At 33.0% G+C, this 19,281-nt stretch overlaps 1 protein-coding gene across 1 annotated transcript in view; it reads left to right on the top strand.

Annotated features, from left to right (window-relative positions):
- LOC138329339 (RING finger protein 17-like) overlaps positions 1-19,281 on the top strand; it is a 78,570-nt gene that overhangs the window by 27,860 nt on the left and 31,429 nt on the right. The window contains 6 exon segments of the mRNA XM_069276298.1: positions 232-396; positions 789-944; positions 1,187-1,334; positions 3,900-3,984; positions 4,490-4,561; positions 4,992-5,142. Of these exon segments, the coding sequence (XP_069132399.1) occupies positions 232-396; positions 789-944; positions 1,187-1,334; positions 3,900-3,984; positions 4,490-4,561; positions 4,992-5,142 (777 nt within the window).

Below are 19,281 nucleotides of genomic sequence, written 5' to 3'. Positions count from 1 at the left end.
ATATTTCTAAAAAGCTCAGATATTTCTTATAAAGGTATTGCACAAGAATAAAACAAAATAATTTGCATTGAAACAAAGATATTGATCAAATTGTTTTATTTGTAATATTCAAAATTCAATTTCCTTAATATGTTGCGTTATTTGTTCATCTTATGAAGAAATAAACATGTGTAACCAATAGCCTGGATGAATGTTTGCTAACATTACATATTGGGTCTTTAATACTGATAGATGAAAGTAATCTAAAGAAATCATGGAGTCACCTTGTTGAATTAGAAGAACAACTATCAGCAGACGACAACACTGCCAAACCAAGGGTTCCAGAGACATCTAGCAAGAAATCAAAGAAGGCAAAATCAGTGTCTGTACCTATTCCACCCAAGGGTCGGATCAAAGGTGAGTATAGAATATAAGGGTGAATCTCTACCAATCAAGGCTTTGCCTAGGCAGTTTTTATCCCCGTTGGTCTGACAATTGCAATCCTATAAAAAAAATCAATGCTTTTTAACTGGTTATTTTCGTGGATCAATAATTTCAAAATTTTAACTTAAAACGGTAAAATTGAATTTTATTAAATAAGATTTTGAAATTATGTGATATGACTTTAACACTTGATAGTAATAATAAGAATGACTTATGTTTTTGCAAAATTATTGCAACCTTATCATTGGTCTGCAAGTTACCAACTACACTAAATTTATAGTTATGCAACAAATTTAAAACAATGCAATACCGTATTCAGATTACCAGAGTAACAATAAGAATGTGGAATGTGTTTGATTTTGAAGGTGGGCAGGACCGGGTGTATGTAACACACATAAAGAACCCAGGAAAGTTCTTCGTACAAAGATGTGGGGATGGTGTCGCCCTGCGTAAACTCTCACGACAGATCAACACTGCCTGTAAAAAGAATATAATACCCATTCCAACAGATGTAATGAAAGGTAAAATATCTTGTTTTAAACCATTATTAAGTGTTTTATGTAAAGCTAGAAGCTAAGCTATGAAAGTTAGCACAATCATCCATATGGTTGTAGAGAAATTGTAAACATGTTTATTTTTGTTTGCGACAGGTGTTGTTTTCTCATTAGTTATCTGTGGATATTACTGAAAATATGAAAAACCAGTAAAATTATCCTTTTAGTTACAGATAAGTTGTGAATTCCTGTACCTTTGTTTGCTACAGGTGACCTGTTGCTGGGGAAATACACAGGTGACAATGAATGGTATAGGGTCAAGGTCAAACAAGTGATACCTGGGGACAACAAAAACAAGATGCAGCTCGATGTTATCTACCTGGACTATGGAAATGGTGAAGTGATCACAATTGACAGGTGAGAATTATTTGTTATCCTTTAACCTGAACACTTATACCAAGACTTTACAACAATCAAAATTGGTTCTTTAATGACAGTTACAGCGCCGTTCCCTGTTTACTTTCATTCACTCGATAGACATGTTGGCTGGTAGCAGATGTAGTAGGCTGGTAACTTATGCAGTTGATTAGTTTTTAATCGGCATGTAACAAAGGTGCTGAATGCAATCAATCATTGTATTCAAAATTTGTTATTGTTTTGTTTCTCTAATTAAGCGAATGTTTTGAGGTTTTTTTGTCCATAAATTATTGACCATTTTTCTGGACTTTTGGGAATATTCAAACTGTAGCTTATCTACCAACATTTCAATGGATCAAATTTTGCATCGTGTTTATATTCTTTTATCCATTGTAATATTACATGCAATGTCACAGCCGAATCCAGCTACTGTTGTAGCAGAAAAGATATCACCTTCTGACTGACTTTTCCGCTGCAACGTCCCTCTATAACGTTAGGTGTGGAACCAAATCTGGTACGGCTGAAAATAGATTATGTCTTGTCAAAATATATTTCGATCAAACACGGCTATGACACATACCTGGATGTTAGTAGGGGATGTTATTCCAGTTCTAGACATCGAGTTTGAATGCATCGTCTTAATACTTATTAAATCCAATTGATTCATATGTGCGCAACCCCCTCACAGGTAGGCCTAGCTGCAATATTGTAGCTCAAAAGACTTTTAGACAGAAAATGGTGTCGTCTTTAGAGCTACAATTGGTGCCTATTACTGCTAATGGAGCAAAGTAATGATTATGCAAACCAATATTAAATCCTTTGCATGCATTTTATCTTACTTGTTTTATATCGCTTACCTACTAGGCATTAAAACTGAACCGTATAAAAAATTAAATTCTCAGCAAAATATTTTTTTTTTTTACATATACATATGAATGCCATTCTGAGAGAATTTAAACGGCAAGTCTACAAATTATGAATTTGACGTCTTGTGAGCGGTACGGTAGATTTTAAGAATGGTAGTTATGTTTGTTTTGGACAAAAATATTAAGTAAATGCTTGTTTACGCATAAAACAATTGGAAACCTACAAAAAAGTATAGAAAATTGTGCCCGAGTGATTTTCGGAGGCACTGCTCCACTACGACACATAGGGACCAATTCGTACCCGGCTGAAAGGTATAGTAGGCCGGGTATGTATATTCGTTCTAAGGTAGGCCTAATGTTCTCGGAGGTTGGCGCATGCGCAGCGGTAGTCTACAAAATGACTTGAGCCGAGAAATTGTCAACAGTAGATTCAAATGCATCTATCTGATTAAATAAACTGGTGACATTAAAAACTATACGTCTACAGCTGGAATAACATCCCCTCCTAACATCCAGGTATGTGCAAAGCTGTGTTTGATCGGAATTTATTTAGACAAGACACGATAGTTGGTCGTACGTTGTACCTGATTTGGTTTCCCACACCTTGTGGAAAAGTCAGTCAGAAGCAGGTGATATCTTTTTCATACAAATTCTGACTGACTTTTCTGCTACAACAGTAGCTATTTCCATACCTAAGTAGCGCTGATTCAGAGTCTACAGGAGGAAGACTCTAATTAAAATGTATTTGTGTAATCTTATTTTCATTACGAAGCTTATGATGCTGATCATCGTATGTATACTGCCTACAGAATACGTTTCTGACGTTGGTAATCATCAACAAACGTTTCCGACTTTTTAGCTCCGCCCCTACATTGAAGTGACAGCCAATGAGAGCCACTATTGAATGTTGTTGGCAAACTGACTAGCTACCATGCAAACTGACTAGCTACTAATAAACGGAACAACCCACTAGACTGTCCGTTACATGTACGCTTATTTAATTTTTAACTTTTTTTTCTTTTTGCATAATTACATTACAACACAATGTACACAGTCACATAAAACAATATACAGGTACACATATATATGTATTCACCAATCACATATCACTCGCGAGCACACACCACACACCAACACAACACACATACACACATGATTTACACCACGGTCAAGTCTCACACCGTTTTCTAGTTATATTGTCTACACTTTCACTCCCCCCACACACTCACCCTATGATAGAGATTTACAGCCACTATTGAATGTTGTTGTTATTAATAGCACAATATTAATATCAAGTGTATTGTTATACTAGTTTAAAATGAGAGCCACTATTGAATGTTGTTGGCAAACTGACAAACCATGCAAACTGACTAGCTACTAATAAACGGAAGGAACAACCCACTAGACTGTCCGTTACATGTACGCTTATTGTAATGGCGCTTTAATTACATTAAATAATATACATTAACACTAACAACAGTTCATTTGTATGTTTTATGATGTGAAATTGATCCTGGCGTACTAAATGAAACACTTTATCTGAATTTGGAAATAAAAGGTTGCAATGTTTTGATTTTTCTGGGGGGAAACCATTTACCGCCAACCCTCTGCTATTAAATTGATCTATTAACAAGTCAGATGTAAGGAGTCTTAACAGGAATGTAAGAAACATGTAGATGGCTTAATTTATTGATTACAGAACACGGAAGATGCAGCCGAAGTTCATGGAACAGCCACCATTCCTGATGGAATGTTGTCTTTCTGACATTGTCCCGGTAGACAAGGTTGGTATGTTTTTGTCTTATTGTATTCTTGTAGACTACAATTAACTGCTAGACAAATATTGAACATTTGTTGTATGATCAAAATAATTATCTCCAGTTCCTAATGACTGACCGGACAGAAATTTTGATTTAGTGTTATTTCACAATAGCATTATGATGTGAAATTAAATTTAATTTTCTAGTGGTCGTCTTGGATAATTGAAGAACTTTTCACTGTCTTGGTGGCGGGTATAAAGTGTTAACCATATCTATCCTTCCCATCCTGTCGTCTCATTTTGATTTCTATAGAGGAAAGGGCATTTATGTTGTACAGACATTTTTAGATTCAACATTGTACAAATTTTTTCTGAGACTTAAGTGAAATGTTAAATGAAACTGGTTCTTTGACTGAACTTATTCTTTAACAGAGTCTTGAGAAAACAAAGTTCAAATTACCTGATATTTGCATGCATAACACTTAATTGTGATGCTTAATCAGTAAATACATATTTCTATATTGTTTCAGGATGAATCCTGGTCACTAGAAGCTGTCCAGACCTTCGCAAAGATGACTGCTGAAAAACCATTGATTATGTTTGTAAGTGTGAATGCTGCTAACATTTTTGGTGTTTTTTGTGTCAGAAAATTTCCACTAATATATGGTTGCTCTGTGGGTCGTTAGGTAGCAATTGATGCAAATATGGGATTTTATCATTTATTAAAAATTGATTTTTCACTGCAACCTGCCTAAGATAAGATATTTTCAAGAGTTTCCTTTATAGGGGAAATGGAATGAAATAATCGTATGTTATAATAAATAAGACTCCGATTAGGGATAAACTCTTGCAATTTTCCAATATGAAGACAAAGTCCTTAAATTAGGTTTTGTCATCTTTTGTCTAGAAAACAATTGATATATGTATAGTTGTAAACTATTAGAAAACGTTTGATGTGTGTATTTTGTAGATGCTAAGAAAACGTTGATGTATGTATTTTGTATTGTTTATTATGATGTCTTGGTATTACAGGTAATCAGTGAGGTAAACAATGTCCTACACATAGATCTCAGCAAGCCTCCAGACGATGACATTGTTGATGATCGCCCAATCTCTGTCAGGGACACACTGGTGTTTCTGGAACTAGCTAACTTCATCACTCCTGCTTCTAATAATGTAGTTGGTGAGCAATTGGAATCTTTAGTCTGCCATCTTTAATAGATGTTTGATCCTTAGAAATAGTCATATCTAAAGGTTTCCTTACTGCGAGATTGATTTACCCAAAAATTTAGTGGTCTGTTTTAGTCGTAATAAAAGAAAGGATTACATTAGTTATTTGTATAGTAACTTTGACATCAATTGGTGATGTGTATTCAATTTAGTTTGTAATAGAGAGGTTAAGCAACCTTATGTGTACAGGTACGTGTAGACGGGAAAACCCCCGAGATTTAGCATGTATGACATCATCATTTTATATTGCCTCGTATCTGATACACATAAGCATAACTTGTAGCATGGTGATTACACGTAAGTACAAACGTGTAAACAATTTAGTTTGAATGACTTGGATTTTATTCTAATTTCCTTTTGTCTGTCGTCGTCCGTTGTGCGTTGTGCAGCATGCATCGTTTGTCCGTAAACAATTTACATTTTCGACTTCTCCAATACTGCCCAAGTAATATCTATGAAATTTTGCACAAACCTTCTAAGGCATAAATAAGGCCAATCGAAATTGTCAATTATATGGTCCCCACCCCCCAGGGGGCTGTGGGAGGGGCCAAAAGGGGTAAAATTGACTAAAATTTCAAAAAATCTTCTTCTCTACTCACAGATGTGGTGGAATCAAATACTCTTTATAGATAGAAAGGTCTTAAGGACCTTTACAAAAATTGTGAATTATATGAGACCCTGGGGTCTCAGTTTCCCCCTGGGGAGGGGGTTAATTTTACTATAGTTTATATAGGGAAAACACATTTTTGAGCATTATTTGCTTAGTTTTCATAGAAAATTAGTCAAACTGGGTTAGAATTATTAGCCTGAGATAGCATTTTAACATCATATCCATATTGGTCCTGGCAGTCCCCCAGGGGGGGTGGGGTCAAAATGGATAACATTTCAAAAATCTTTCTCCTGAATTCACAGATTGGATGGAACCAAATACTCTTCATAGAGATTAAAAAGTCAAATTTAGAAAATAACTGACTGACTTTAAGGGCCTGATTGGGCCAATATATAGTGTTTATATGTCTTTGTTTCATTCTCTATCTGAAACTCAGGTGACCGTTTAAGGCCATGGGCCTCTTGTTTTTAATGAATTTTATACCGTAAAAACTTGTATATATTTGCGCACCAGTGTAAGGTACTTTTAGGGCTGAAAATGCTGAAAAAAATCTACTATCAGTATATTTTGCGCATCAAAAAATTTTGGGAAAAAAACGATGTCCAGGGAGTCCCAAAATCGATGTATGAAGGTGACAATTTCAATGCAAAATATTCCCCTAAAATGCTTGACAACTTGCACAAAGAAGTGTTGTGTATTAAGAAAAAATAATATATTAAAACCGCATCGTGTTTGTTTTCTTTTATTGGCCACCTTAACCTGAAACTAAAATATCTTGCAGATGTCTAAAACATCGGCGGTCCGGTCCGCCGTACTCCGTGCACATGTCAATGTTTTGAGATATTACACATGAATAGTAATCAGGAACATTTAAAATAGGATTTGAATCTATTTGTTTAAAATTGTCACAATAAGTAATTAGTGTGTTTGAGATCATTAACAATCAACAACAATCGGCTAGCGGATACGTATGTTAGCTTGCAACAATCACATTGCGAGTAAACTCACTACCTGTACGGTACCAGATCCAAGCTGATGGCTAATAATATTTATCAATACGGTTGAATATGTCACTAACCTTGTAGCTTGTTAATTCTGCAGTAATAAAATTGCAAACCACTTATTGAAAGTCCTAATTATAGGTCAGTTTAGGCATCTTATAAATTCCATGTGTGTTTTGTTTTTTTGCACACGGCCTACAGCTGGGCCCTACGTAAGGTTTCATGTGCAAAGCTGATGGCTAATTATATTTATCAATACGGTTGAAATATGTCACTAACCTTGCAGCTTGTTAATTCTGCAGTAATAAAATTGCAAACCACTTATTAAAAGTCCTAAATATAGGTCAGTTTAGGCATCTTATAAATCCACGTGTGTGTTTTGACCTTTTTGCACACGGCCTGCAGCTGGGGTATACGTATGTTTGTGTATACACACACACACTCTCTACAGACTTTCTCTACAGTCTCTCTCCCCTAAAAAAATACAGGTAAAACTAGATCGACCCGGCCAAAGTCACTGATTGTGGCTGTCCCATTATACTACGAGGTGCACAGGGTATACATCTCTTGCTGTCAGTAGAAGCCATGCTCTCAGTCAGTCGCCATTGAATTCTCAGGCGCAAATGGAAACAAGACAATGTGATAATAACTTAACACTTTAATTAGCCTTAGATAATCCACTTTAATAGGTGAGGCATTGTTTTTACAATCTTTAATACCTTTTATCATATAAAATGGCTACCATACACAGAGCGGTACCTCAACATTCATAGATCGTCAGTCCCTCAGAATGGACAGATTTTTCCCCCGTAAAATTTTTAAATCTCCTCTATCAATATAATTTGCGCACCCCCAACTTCAAATTTTATTTTTGCACAGAAAAAGTGCGCAAATTACACAAGTTTTTACGGTATATAGAAATAGCAACGAACTTTCAAATTATTTCTATTTATCAAGCACTCAATGAATGTTTTACTTTATTTGTTGAGAAACATCCTTGGAAAGTGCAACAAATTCAGCAAAATGGTGACACATTTTAACTAAAGAGGCAGCTAGTTGGTGATACATTTTTAAAGTCCTTTACATCTCTTACCCTGTATTAATAGAGTTTTTTTTTGGAATGGATACCTATTTAAGCTTGTTCTCTGGAACAACATTTTACTAATACATTTTGTATGTTTTGTGTTATTTAGGACACCTGACCATTATTATGCCCTGAATTGACTGCTGGTAAATCTATGAAGGATGACACTCTGTGAGACACTCCATCACATGCGTTTTTAGGCAACACAGAAAAGAAGCGGCCCGGGAGACACAACACCTGAACCATGGCTGCACAGGCATACAGAAAGGGAGCATTGCATTTCTCTCTTCAGATCTTAACATCGTCAAAATTTGGAGTACAAATGACAGACAACGCAACTTGGGATCTACAACCTTGTAGTGCAGTGATCATTGCACAAATTGTCCTCACAAAGAATACTAAGTTCATCTGTAAATCTTGGTGAAAGATGCAAACTAGGATCCTGCTTGTGTAAATTTGATCTACCTAAGAAGCCAGCCCAGTTATTAGAGGATTTGGAAATTCAAAGTTTCTTTACAAATGGTCGAAAAACCTCCGGAAAGAAATCTCTGAAGATGTAGTCAGCTCCTATCGTCAATATAATCAAGGCAAATATCGAGATGGAAATGGTGCATAAAATCGGCTGTACACACATAAAATGGAGAGTAAAGAGTGATTTTTCATCTTGATGCTGGCAGATAAAATGACGAGAAGAAAGGGTTTTATTCATGAGCTTTGTTTCGTCACAATAGCTCGGAATACACTGAGACAGTAATCCAGAATTGTATTGGCGCAGGGGGGCGTGGTTACAATTGCGTTGCGAAGAGCCTCTAATTGTGACTCTTAATCACACAGCAAAGGCGCGATCTAGATACATGTAACTTTCTGTAACAGATCAAGATGTTCTTCGAAGGTCCTTCTCTAGTGCGCACCTTTCCAGGCATATGAAAACATTGAACACGACTTAATCTTATTATGTTCTTGGAAATTCTCCAGAACGATCCAAACCTATAGCGGGCAGCAAATCCTTCAAGTTCTAAACGGTCTAAGTAACAGGCGTAAACGCATTTCTGCATTGCAGACTCGGTGCCTAGTTAACACAGACGACGAATTATCAGTATATGTCGAGCAAATGCCAGAGCAAGAATTTTGGTTTGGGACCTATTCCAGAACATAGTGGATTAATCACTTTGCACCTGTGAACCTGCAAAGAATGCGCTAGTTGAATCAAAACTCCCGTATTTAGGCTCCTAACGTAAACAATGAGACAGCTACCGTCGCCCGGACTAAAAAGCAAGAAACAGAGAAAAACAAAGCAAGACAAGCACAAAGAGCTATTGATAGTTTCTGATTGACGAAGCGCAATCTAAAGGGGGGGGGGGGATCTGGTGGCGGTTTAAAGACAATATAATCCGAAGATGTTTTAATTGGGACAAATAATTTTATTTATATTGTGTATACAATATTTTATTGCGAGATATTTTACATACAAGTTATCCTCATGGGAAGAATGCGGGAGATGGGCAATGTCTATTCTACGTTGGAGCATGTAGGATTGAGTACGAGGGGGATAATATTTATTGTCACTTTATCACATGTAAAGGTGCTAAGAATACAATTCTAAAGTGATTGGTAAAAAGGTGAATATGTCTGGATCGTTTTCAATGTGTAACAATTGGACAATCGAGGGTGTTCGACAATTATCTAAGTGTAGGTCGTCTATCCGATCAGATACTGATATAGCCAGTAATTTTCACTAGTGAATCATATTTCCGCAATTTAACGAGGATTTTGTTTGGATGGTTTTGGAAAATTGAACCACAACAGCATATGAGGGTAGTATTCATGTAGTTTTCTAAATAAACCCAAAATTGTAGTCTACCAAGCAAGAATCACAAGGATTTTTATTTGCTTATTTCATTTTTTTTTCTATCTGTTTTAACTGAAAATTACCAAATTTATCTTTTTGTCAAAACGTGAACGTCACATAACTTATTATACCTGGACCGCTACAGAGTGTTAAAAAACTTTTCAAATAAATTATATGTTCTGTCAGGCCTATAGATGCCATGATGTCAGACATGTACAACTGACCGGAATACATAGACTCCCATGTAACATACGGTGCCATAACTAAACTTAGACGCAGAGGGAAAATTCGCAGACCATTGGAGTTATAATCAGGCACGAAACTTGGAAGGCAGTGCAATGATTTAGGCAGAATGGACATATTTGATGAATAATATCAACACGCAACATTTACGAGTTTTTGTCATGCTTTAGATGCCTCAAGTGAGTTAGACACATTGTTCCATTGCGCGATGTGAAAGATGTATGGCACCCTGATGGACAGTGAACTCAAAAATACATTGTACCTTACAATTTTTCTTGAATACCTTCATGGGACCAAATGGTTCAGAGGCTTTAAGGTATTTCCGACATGCAGGTAATTACCCATTGCCACACCCACTTGCTAATTGCACTCAGAGCACTGGGATTCTGAAGACTTTACAAGTCTCCATGTTTGGCGTGGTAGTTACCATCGTAGGCAATATCATGAGCGTTTGGTGATTTCTCTGTCATCACTCCTGCTATTCCCTTTCGCTTCTTCAAACCTAGGTGTTAGCACTGACCTTGTATGATCACTGGCAGGCTGTTGAACAAAAACTTAAGTGAAGCCCTAGACGTAATCACCAGTCGTCTTTATAGGTGTCTGATGTGGTAAAGGTCAATGGTTCTTATAACAAATCATTTTATAGGTATCTGGATGCGGTAATGGTCATGTTCTTATAAACAAATCATTTTATAGGTAACTGAGTCCACCATGTACTTATAACTAAATCATTTTATAGGTAATCTGATGTAGTAAAGGTCCATAGTTTCTTATAACAAATCCATTTTTATAGGGTATCTGATGTCGGTAAACGGTCCATGTTTCTTGCATGAACCAAAAACATTATTCTATTGGTATCGAATGTAAGTAAACGGATGTCTCTCAATCCGTTCTTTATATACACCAAATCATTTTATAGGTATCTGATGTAGTAAAGGCGCAGGTTCTTCATATACAAAATCATATTATAGTACATATGAAGTATGTAAAAGGTCCATTTGATCATTAAGTAAACAAATAATTATAATTGTGCGTATCTAATGTTGTAAAGGGTCCATGTATTCTTATAACAAATCAATTTATACGGTATCTGATGGTGTTCAGGTAAAGTCAGCATGTTCATATAACACAATCATTTTATAGGTATCTGATGTGGACAAAAGGTCATATGTTCTTATAGACAAGATCCTTTTATAGGTATCTGTTGTGGTTAAAGGTCCATGATCTTATAGACAAATCATTTTATAGAGAATCTGAATCGTATGGAGTAAACAGGTCCATAATACTGTAATAAACACAAACTTTTTATTGGTATCTGATGTGGTAAAGTAGGATAGTCAATGTTCTAAAAAAGCAAATCATCTTTTATAGGATTACTGAAGTGCATAACAGGTCCTCGTTTTTTATAAGACGAAATCATTTAATAGGTACTCTGATGTGGTAAAGAGTCCAGTTCCCTTAAAGATAAATCAATCTTTATAGGTACTGATGTGAGTAAAGGTCCATTTCTTATAGGTAAACTCATTTTAATTAGGCATGCTGATGTGGTAAAGGTCCATGTTCTTATAATAAATCATTTATAGGTAATCTGATGTGTGTAAATAGAGTCTCCATGTACTCTAAAAACAAATCATTTATATAAGGTACTCGTGATGTGGTAAAGTTCCATGTCTATTTTATAAACAAGAATCATTTTATAGGGGGATCAGATGTAGTAAAGGTTCAGTCGTTCTTAAAACAGATTCATATTTATATAGGGATCAGATGTGGTTAAAGGTCCATAGTTCTGTATAACAATAAACAATTTTATAGGTCATCATAATGTAGTAAATGTGTCCATGGTTCTATATAGACAAATCATTTTATAGGTATTGATGTGGTAAAGGTCCATGTTCTTATAACAAATCATTTTTAGGTCTCTGATGTGGTATAAATGGTCCATGTTCTTATAACAAATCATTTTATTGGTATCTGATGTGGTAAAGGTCCATGTTCTTATAACAAATCATTTTATAGGTATCTGATGTAGTAAAGGTCCATGTTCTTATAACAAATCATTTTATAGGTATCTGATGTAGTAAAGGTCCATGTTCTTATAACAAATCATTTTATAGGTATCTGATGTAGTAAAGGTCCATGTTCTTATAACAAATCATTTTATAGGTATCTGATGTAGTAAAGGTCCATGTTCTTATAACAAATCATTTTATAGGTATCTGATGTGGTAAAGGTCCATGTTCTTATAACAAATCATTTTATAGGTATCTGATGTAGTAAAGGTCCATGTTCTTATAACAAATCATTTTATAGGTATCTGATGTAGTAAAGGTCCATGTTCTTATAACAAATCATTTTATAGGTATCTGATGTAGTCCATGTTCTTATAACAAATCATTTTATAGGTATCTGATGTAGTAAAGGTCCATGTTCTTATAACAAATCATTTTATAGGTATCTGATGTAGTCCATGTTCTTATAACAAATCATTTTATAGGTATCTGATGTAGTCCATGTTCTTATAACAAATCATTTTATAGGTATCTAATGTAGTAAAGGTCCATGTTCTTATAACAATTCATTTTATAAGGTATCTGATGTGGTAAAGGGCCATGTTCTTATAACAAATCATTTTATAGGTAACTGATGTGTATCTGATGTAGTCCATGTTCTTATAACAAAATCATTTTATAGGTATCTAATGTAGTCCATGTTCTTATAACAAATCATTTTTATAGGTATCTGATGTAGTCCATCGTTCTTTATAACAAATAATTTTATAGGTATCTATGTAGTAAAGGTCCATGTTCTTATAACAAATCATTTTATAGGTATCTGATGTGGTAAAGGGCCATGGTTCTTATAACAAATCATTTTATAGGTATCTGATGTAGTAAAGGTCCATGTTCTTATAACAAATCATTTTATAGGTATCTGATGTAGTAAAGGTTACATTTTCTTATAACAAATCATTTTATAGGTATCTGATGTAGTAAAAGGTCCATGTTCTTATAACAAATCAATTTTATAGGTATCTGATGTAGTAAATGTCCATGTTCTTATAAAACAATTTCATTTTATAGGTATCTGATGTAGTAAAGGTCCATGTTCTTATAACAAAATCATTTTATAGGTATCTGATGTAGTAAAGGTTACATGTTCTTTATAACAAAATCATTTTATAGGTATCTAATGTAGTAAAGGTCCATGTTCTTATAACAAATCATTTTATAGGTATATGATGTAGTAGTCCATGTTCTTATAACAAATCAATTTTATAGGTATCTGATGTAGTAAAGGTCCATGTTCTTATAATCAAATCATTTTATAGGTATCTGATGTAGTAAAGGTCCATGTTCTTATAACAAACATTTATTTTATAGGTATCTGATGTTAGTAAAGGTCCACTGTTCTTATAACAAATCATTTTATAGGTATCTGATGTGGTAAAGGGTCCATGTTCTTATAACACAATCATTTTATAGGTATCTGATGTAGTAAAAGTCCATGTTCTTATAACAAATCATTTTTATAGGTATCTGATGTAGTAAAGGTCCATGTTCTTTATAACAAATCATTTTTTATAGGTATCTGATGTGGTAAAGGGTCCATGTTCTTAAAACAAATTCATTTTATAGGTATCTGATGTGGTAAAGGTCCATGTTCTTATAACAAATCATTTTATTAGTATCTGATGTAGTCCGATGTTCTTTATAACAAATCATTTTTATAGGTATCTGATGTAGTCCATGTTCTTATAACAAATCATTTTATAGGTATCATGATGTAGTGGTAAAGGTCCATGTTCTTATAACAAATCGATTTTATAGGTATTGATGTAGTCCATGTTCTTTATAACAAATCATTTTATAGGTATCTGATGTGGTAAAGGTCCATGTTCTTATAACAAATCATTTTTTTAGGTATCTGATGTTTGTCCATGTTCTTATAACAAATCATTTTATAGGTATCTGATGTAGTAAAGGTCCATGTTCTTATAACAAATCATTTTTTTATAGGTATCTGATGTAGTAAAGGTCCATGTTCTTATAACAAATCATTTTATAGGTATCTGATGTGGTAAAGGTCCATGTTCTTATAACAAAATCATTTTATAGGTATCTAATGTAGTAAAGGTCCATGTTCTTATAACAAATCATTTTATAGGTATCTGATGTAGTCCATGTTCTTATAACAAATCATTTTATAGGTATCTGATGTAGTAAAGGTCCATGTTCTTATAACAAATCATTTTATAGGTATCTGATGTAGTAAAGGGCCATGTTCTTATAACAAATCATTTTATAGGTATCTGATGTAGTAAAGGTCCATGTTCTTATAACAAATCATTTTATAGGTATCTGATATGGTAAAGGTCCATATCTTATAACAAATCATTTTATAGGTATCTGATGTGGTAAAGGTCCATGTTCTTATAACAAATCATTTTATAGGTATCTGATGTAGTAAATGTCCATGTTCTTATAACAAATCATTTTATAGGTATCTGATGTAGTAAAGGTCCATGTTCTTATAACAAATCATTTTATAGGTATCTGATGTAGTAAAGGTACATGTTCTTATAACAAAACATTTTATTGGTATCTAATGTAGTAAAGGTCCATGTTCTTATAACAAATCATTTTATAGGTATCTGATGTAGTCCATGTTCTTATAACAAATCATTTTATAGGTATCTGATGTAGTAAAGGTCCATGTTCTTATAACAAATCATTTTATAGGTATCTGATGTAGTCCATGTTCTTATAACAAATCATTTTATAGGTATCTGATGTGGTAAAGGTCCATGTTCTTATAACAAATCATTTTATAGGTATCTAATGTAGTAAAGGTCCATGTTCTTATAACAAATCATTTTATAGGTATCTGATGTAGTAAAGGTCCATGTTCTTATAACAAATCATTTTATAGGTATCTGATGTAGTAAAGGTCCATGTTCTTATAACAAATCATTTTATAGGTATCTGATGTAGTAAAGGTCCATGTTCTTATAACAAATCATTTTATAGGTATCTGATGTAGTAAAGGTCCATGTTCTTATAACAAAATCATTTTATTGGTATCTAAATGTAGTCCATGTTCTTATAACAAATCATTTTATAGGTATCTGATGTAGTAAAGGTCAAATGTTCTTATAACAAATCATTTTATAGGTATCTGATGTAGTAAAGGTCCATGTTTTTATAACAAATCATTTTATAGGTATCTGATGTAGTAAAGGTCCATGTTCTTATAACAAATCATTTTATAGGTATCTGATGTGGTAAAGGTCCATGTTCTTATAACAAATCATTTTATAGGTATCTGATGTGGTAAAGGTCCATGTTCTTAAAAACAAATCATTTTATAGGTATCTGATGTAGTAAAGGTCATGTTTTTTATAACAAATCATTTTATTAGGTATCTGATGTAGTAAAGGTCATGTTCTTTATAACAAATCATTTTATAGGTATCTGATGTAGTAAAGGTTCCATGTTCTTATAACAAATCATTTTATAGGTATCTGATGTAGTAAAGGTCCATGTTCTTATAAACAAAATCATTTTATAGGTATCTGATGATGAGGTAAAGGTCCCATGTTCTATAACAATCATTTTATAGGTATCTGATGTAGTAAAGGTCCATGTTCTTATAACAAATCATTTTATAGGTATCTGATGTAGTAAAGGTCCATGTTCTTATAACAAATCATTTTATAGGTATCTGATGTAGTAAAGGTCCATGTTCTTATAACAAATCATTTTATAGGTATCTGATGTAGTAAAGGTCCATGTTCTTATAACAAATCATTTTATAGGTATCTGATGTAGTCCATGTTCTTATAACAAATCATTTTATAGGTATCTGATGTAGTCCATGTTCTTATAACAAATCATTTTATAGGTATCTGATGTAGTAAAGGTCCATGTTCTTATAACAAATCATTTTATAGGTATCTGATGTGGTAAAGGTCCATGTTCTTATAACAAATCATTTTTATAGGTATCTGATGTAGTAGAAGGTCCATGTTCTTATAACAAATCATTTTATAGGTATCTGATGTGGTAAGGTCCATGTTCTTATAACAAATCATTTTATATGTATCTGATGTAGTAAAGGTCCCATGTTCTTATAACACAATCATTTTATAGGTATCTGATGTAGTAAAGGTCCATGTTCTTATAACAAATCATTTTACTAGGTATTGGTAGTCAATGTTCTTATAACAAATCATTTTATAGATATCTGATGTAGTCCATGTTCTTATAACAAATCATTTTATAGGTATCTGATGTGGTAAAGGTCCATGTTCTTATAACAAATCATTTTATAGGTATCTGATGTGGTAAAGGTCCATGTTCTTATAATAAAATCATTTTATAGGTATCTGATGTGGTAAAGGTCCATGTTCTTATAACAAAATACATTTTATAGGTATCCCTGATGTAGTAAAGGTCCATGTTCTGTATAACAAAATCATTTTATAGGTATCTGATGTAGTATAGGTCCATGTTCTTATAACAAATCATTTTATAGGTATCTGATGTGGTAAAGGTCCATGTTCTTATAACAAATCATTTTATAGGTATCTGATGTAGTAAAGGTCCATGTTCTTATAACAAATCATTTTATAGGTATCTGATGTAGTCCATGTTCTTATAACAAATCATTTTATAGGTATCTGATGTAGTAAAGGTCCATGTTCTTATAACAAATCATTTTATAGGTATCTGATTCTATGGTAAAGGTCAATGTTCTTATAACAAATCATTGTATAGGTATCTGATATAGTAAAGCTCCATGTTCTCTTATAACAAAATCATTTTATAGGTATCTGATGTGGTAAAGTTCAATGTTCTTAAAACAAATCATTTTATAGGTAACTGATGTGGTAAAGTTCAATGTTCTTATAACAAATCATTTTATAGGTATCTGATGTGGTAAAGTTCAATGTTCTTAAAACAAATCATTTTATAGGTAACTGATGTGGTAAAGGTCCATGTTCTTAAAACATATCATTTTATAGGTATCTGATGTGGTAAAGTTCAATGTTCTTAAAACAAATCATTTTATAGGTAACTGATGTAGTAAAGTTCAATGTTCTTAAAACAAATCATTTTATAGGTAACTGATGTGGTAAAGGTCCATGTTCTTATAACAAATCATCTTATAGGTATCTGATGTAGTAAAGGTCCATGTTCTTATAACAAATCATTTTATAGGTATCTGATGTAGTCCATGTTCTTATAACAAATCATTTTATAGGTATCTGATGTGGTAAAGGTCCATGTTCTTAAAACAAACACATTGAGTAGTTTTCTATAAATTTATTGACATAGATGTTTTAATTTGTCATTTCTATATGAACGAAGCACCCATGTTTGTGTACATCACAAACAATAGTAAAAATTCTCACATCAGATCCATCAACACACACGTACGTCACACCACCTTCCCCACACACTTATACACATACACTCCTCACAGGTACAACCCAGACATTTAACATTGTTTTAGGCAGGTTTTCCTGTTGTCTATTGCTTGTTTAATGATATCCAACACTCAACACATAATAACATTGCCCAATACATCTACACATAATGACCACCCAACATAAACTTAGGGGACTCCATTTTCTCTATTGAAATAATGTCGTTTAGTAGAATTTATTGGTAACATGTGTTTTAAATAAGCTTCTATATCAAAACGATTTTTGAAAGTTAAAAATTTATAAAAATATTGAAAATGTCAACCAAAAAAAATGAGGAAAAAAAAACAATGTGAAGATAAATTTTAAAATATAATTTTAGCTTTTTTTTGGTAAAATTCATCAGAACCTAATTTTCAACTGACTGACATCCGAAGTGAATGTTGGGTGGTAGAAAATAAATAAATGTCTAGACCATGGTCTGCAATGCCAGCAAGCAGCCCCGAATGGTTGTTCTAGTACACATTAATGATTCCTAACAGCGGAATGTATCGATAGTTTGATTACGGAATGACAGTAAAAATACAGTCTGATACTTTCTGTAGTAACACATGTAAACAAGTGACAGTGTTCTAATAGTTAAACATAATTGGTCAGATCAGAAATAAATTAAAAACTAAAAACACCATTACATGACATTCATAACAGACAAAATTTGATCTTGAGATTTTGTTGAGAAAAAGAGTGTGCTAATATAGAAAAGCTGAGGTTAAGTATGCGATCAACTTTGATAGCCAAGGGTATTCAGTTCAATACTTTCTCTCAGGGAGAATATCATACTGAATACCTATACTCCTGGCAAGCGAAGTTGGTATCCAATTAGGTTGTTTTGTTATACAAAATATAAAAGAAAATACATATTTTGTGAAAAACAAGACAGGTTTTGTTCATTTACTAGCAGCAGTAGTAGATTATAAAAATGATCACTACACCATACGGTGTTGCCATTAGTAACATGATCACAACAAAATGATCCAATGAGATGGTGAGGATATAACACTACCAGGTATATATGTATGGTGATCAGGTGGTTCAGATGGAATGTCATACAAAGTATGTAAAATGTCTTAAAAATTGAGCTTTTTCTATGTTCACAAGTTATTTTGGCAATAGAGTTGGTTTTCTTTTGTTATGAGTAAAACCTTACTATAAACAGGATTTACCTCCCTTTATAACATCTCATCAATAGACGATTGCCAATAATGGCAATATCCTTCATCTAGAGCAGTTTGTTGATTTTGATTTAAACAGTTAGTACTTTTATTTTATTCAAAATAAATTAAGAAATACCCAATTAACTCTATAAAGACAAAACAATCTTCATAATTAGAGATATGAACACCAGACAACTAGTCTGACTAGACTACTTATACAGAATTTGTCGTTACAGGTTTTTAAGTGAATTCTTCCAAAAACAAATATTATTGCTTTTCATACGAAAAATAATAATAAAGAAGATTCAGCAATATTTGTTTATAACCATACATCAAAAAAAGTTTGAAAAGTTTTATATCTCAACAGATATTTGTTTTACTTTTTTCCTTTTTTTTTTTTTTTTTTTTTTTAAAACTTTTACCACCTTTAAATAATTTGGAAAAAGAGGATCACAAATACATGTATTAGTTTCCTTAAAGCATATAATTGATGAGGCATGCTTCACAATTTTTTTTTTTAATTTATTCCATCATGAAAATAGTTCAACAAATAAACTGACCAGTATTTCCAATAATGAGCATCATGAAAGAAAAAATTACAGATTATATTTTGTCAGATTAAAACATTTTGTGAATCATTATTTCTGCAAATCATTGATAGAAAC

The sequence above is a fragment of the Argopecten irradians genome, chromosome 1, assembly GCF_041381155.1.
Source record: "Argopecten irradians isolate NY chromosome 1, Ai_NY, whole genome shotgun sequence".
Lineage (NCBI taxonomy): Eukaryota > Metazoa > Mollusca > Bivalvia > Pectinida > Pectinidae > Argopecten > Argopecten irradians.
Note: the sequence above shows the minus strand (reverse complement) of the source record. Positions and strands in the feature narration are given on the sequence as shown.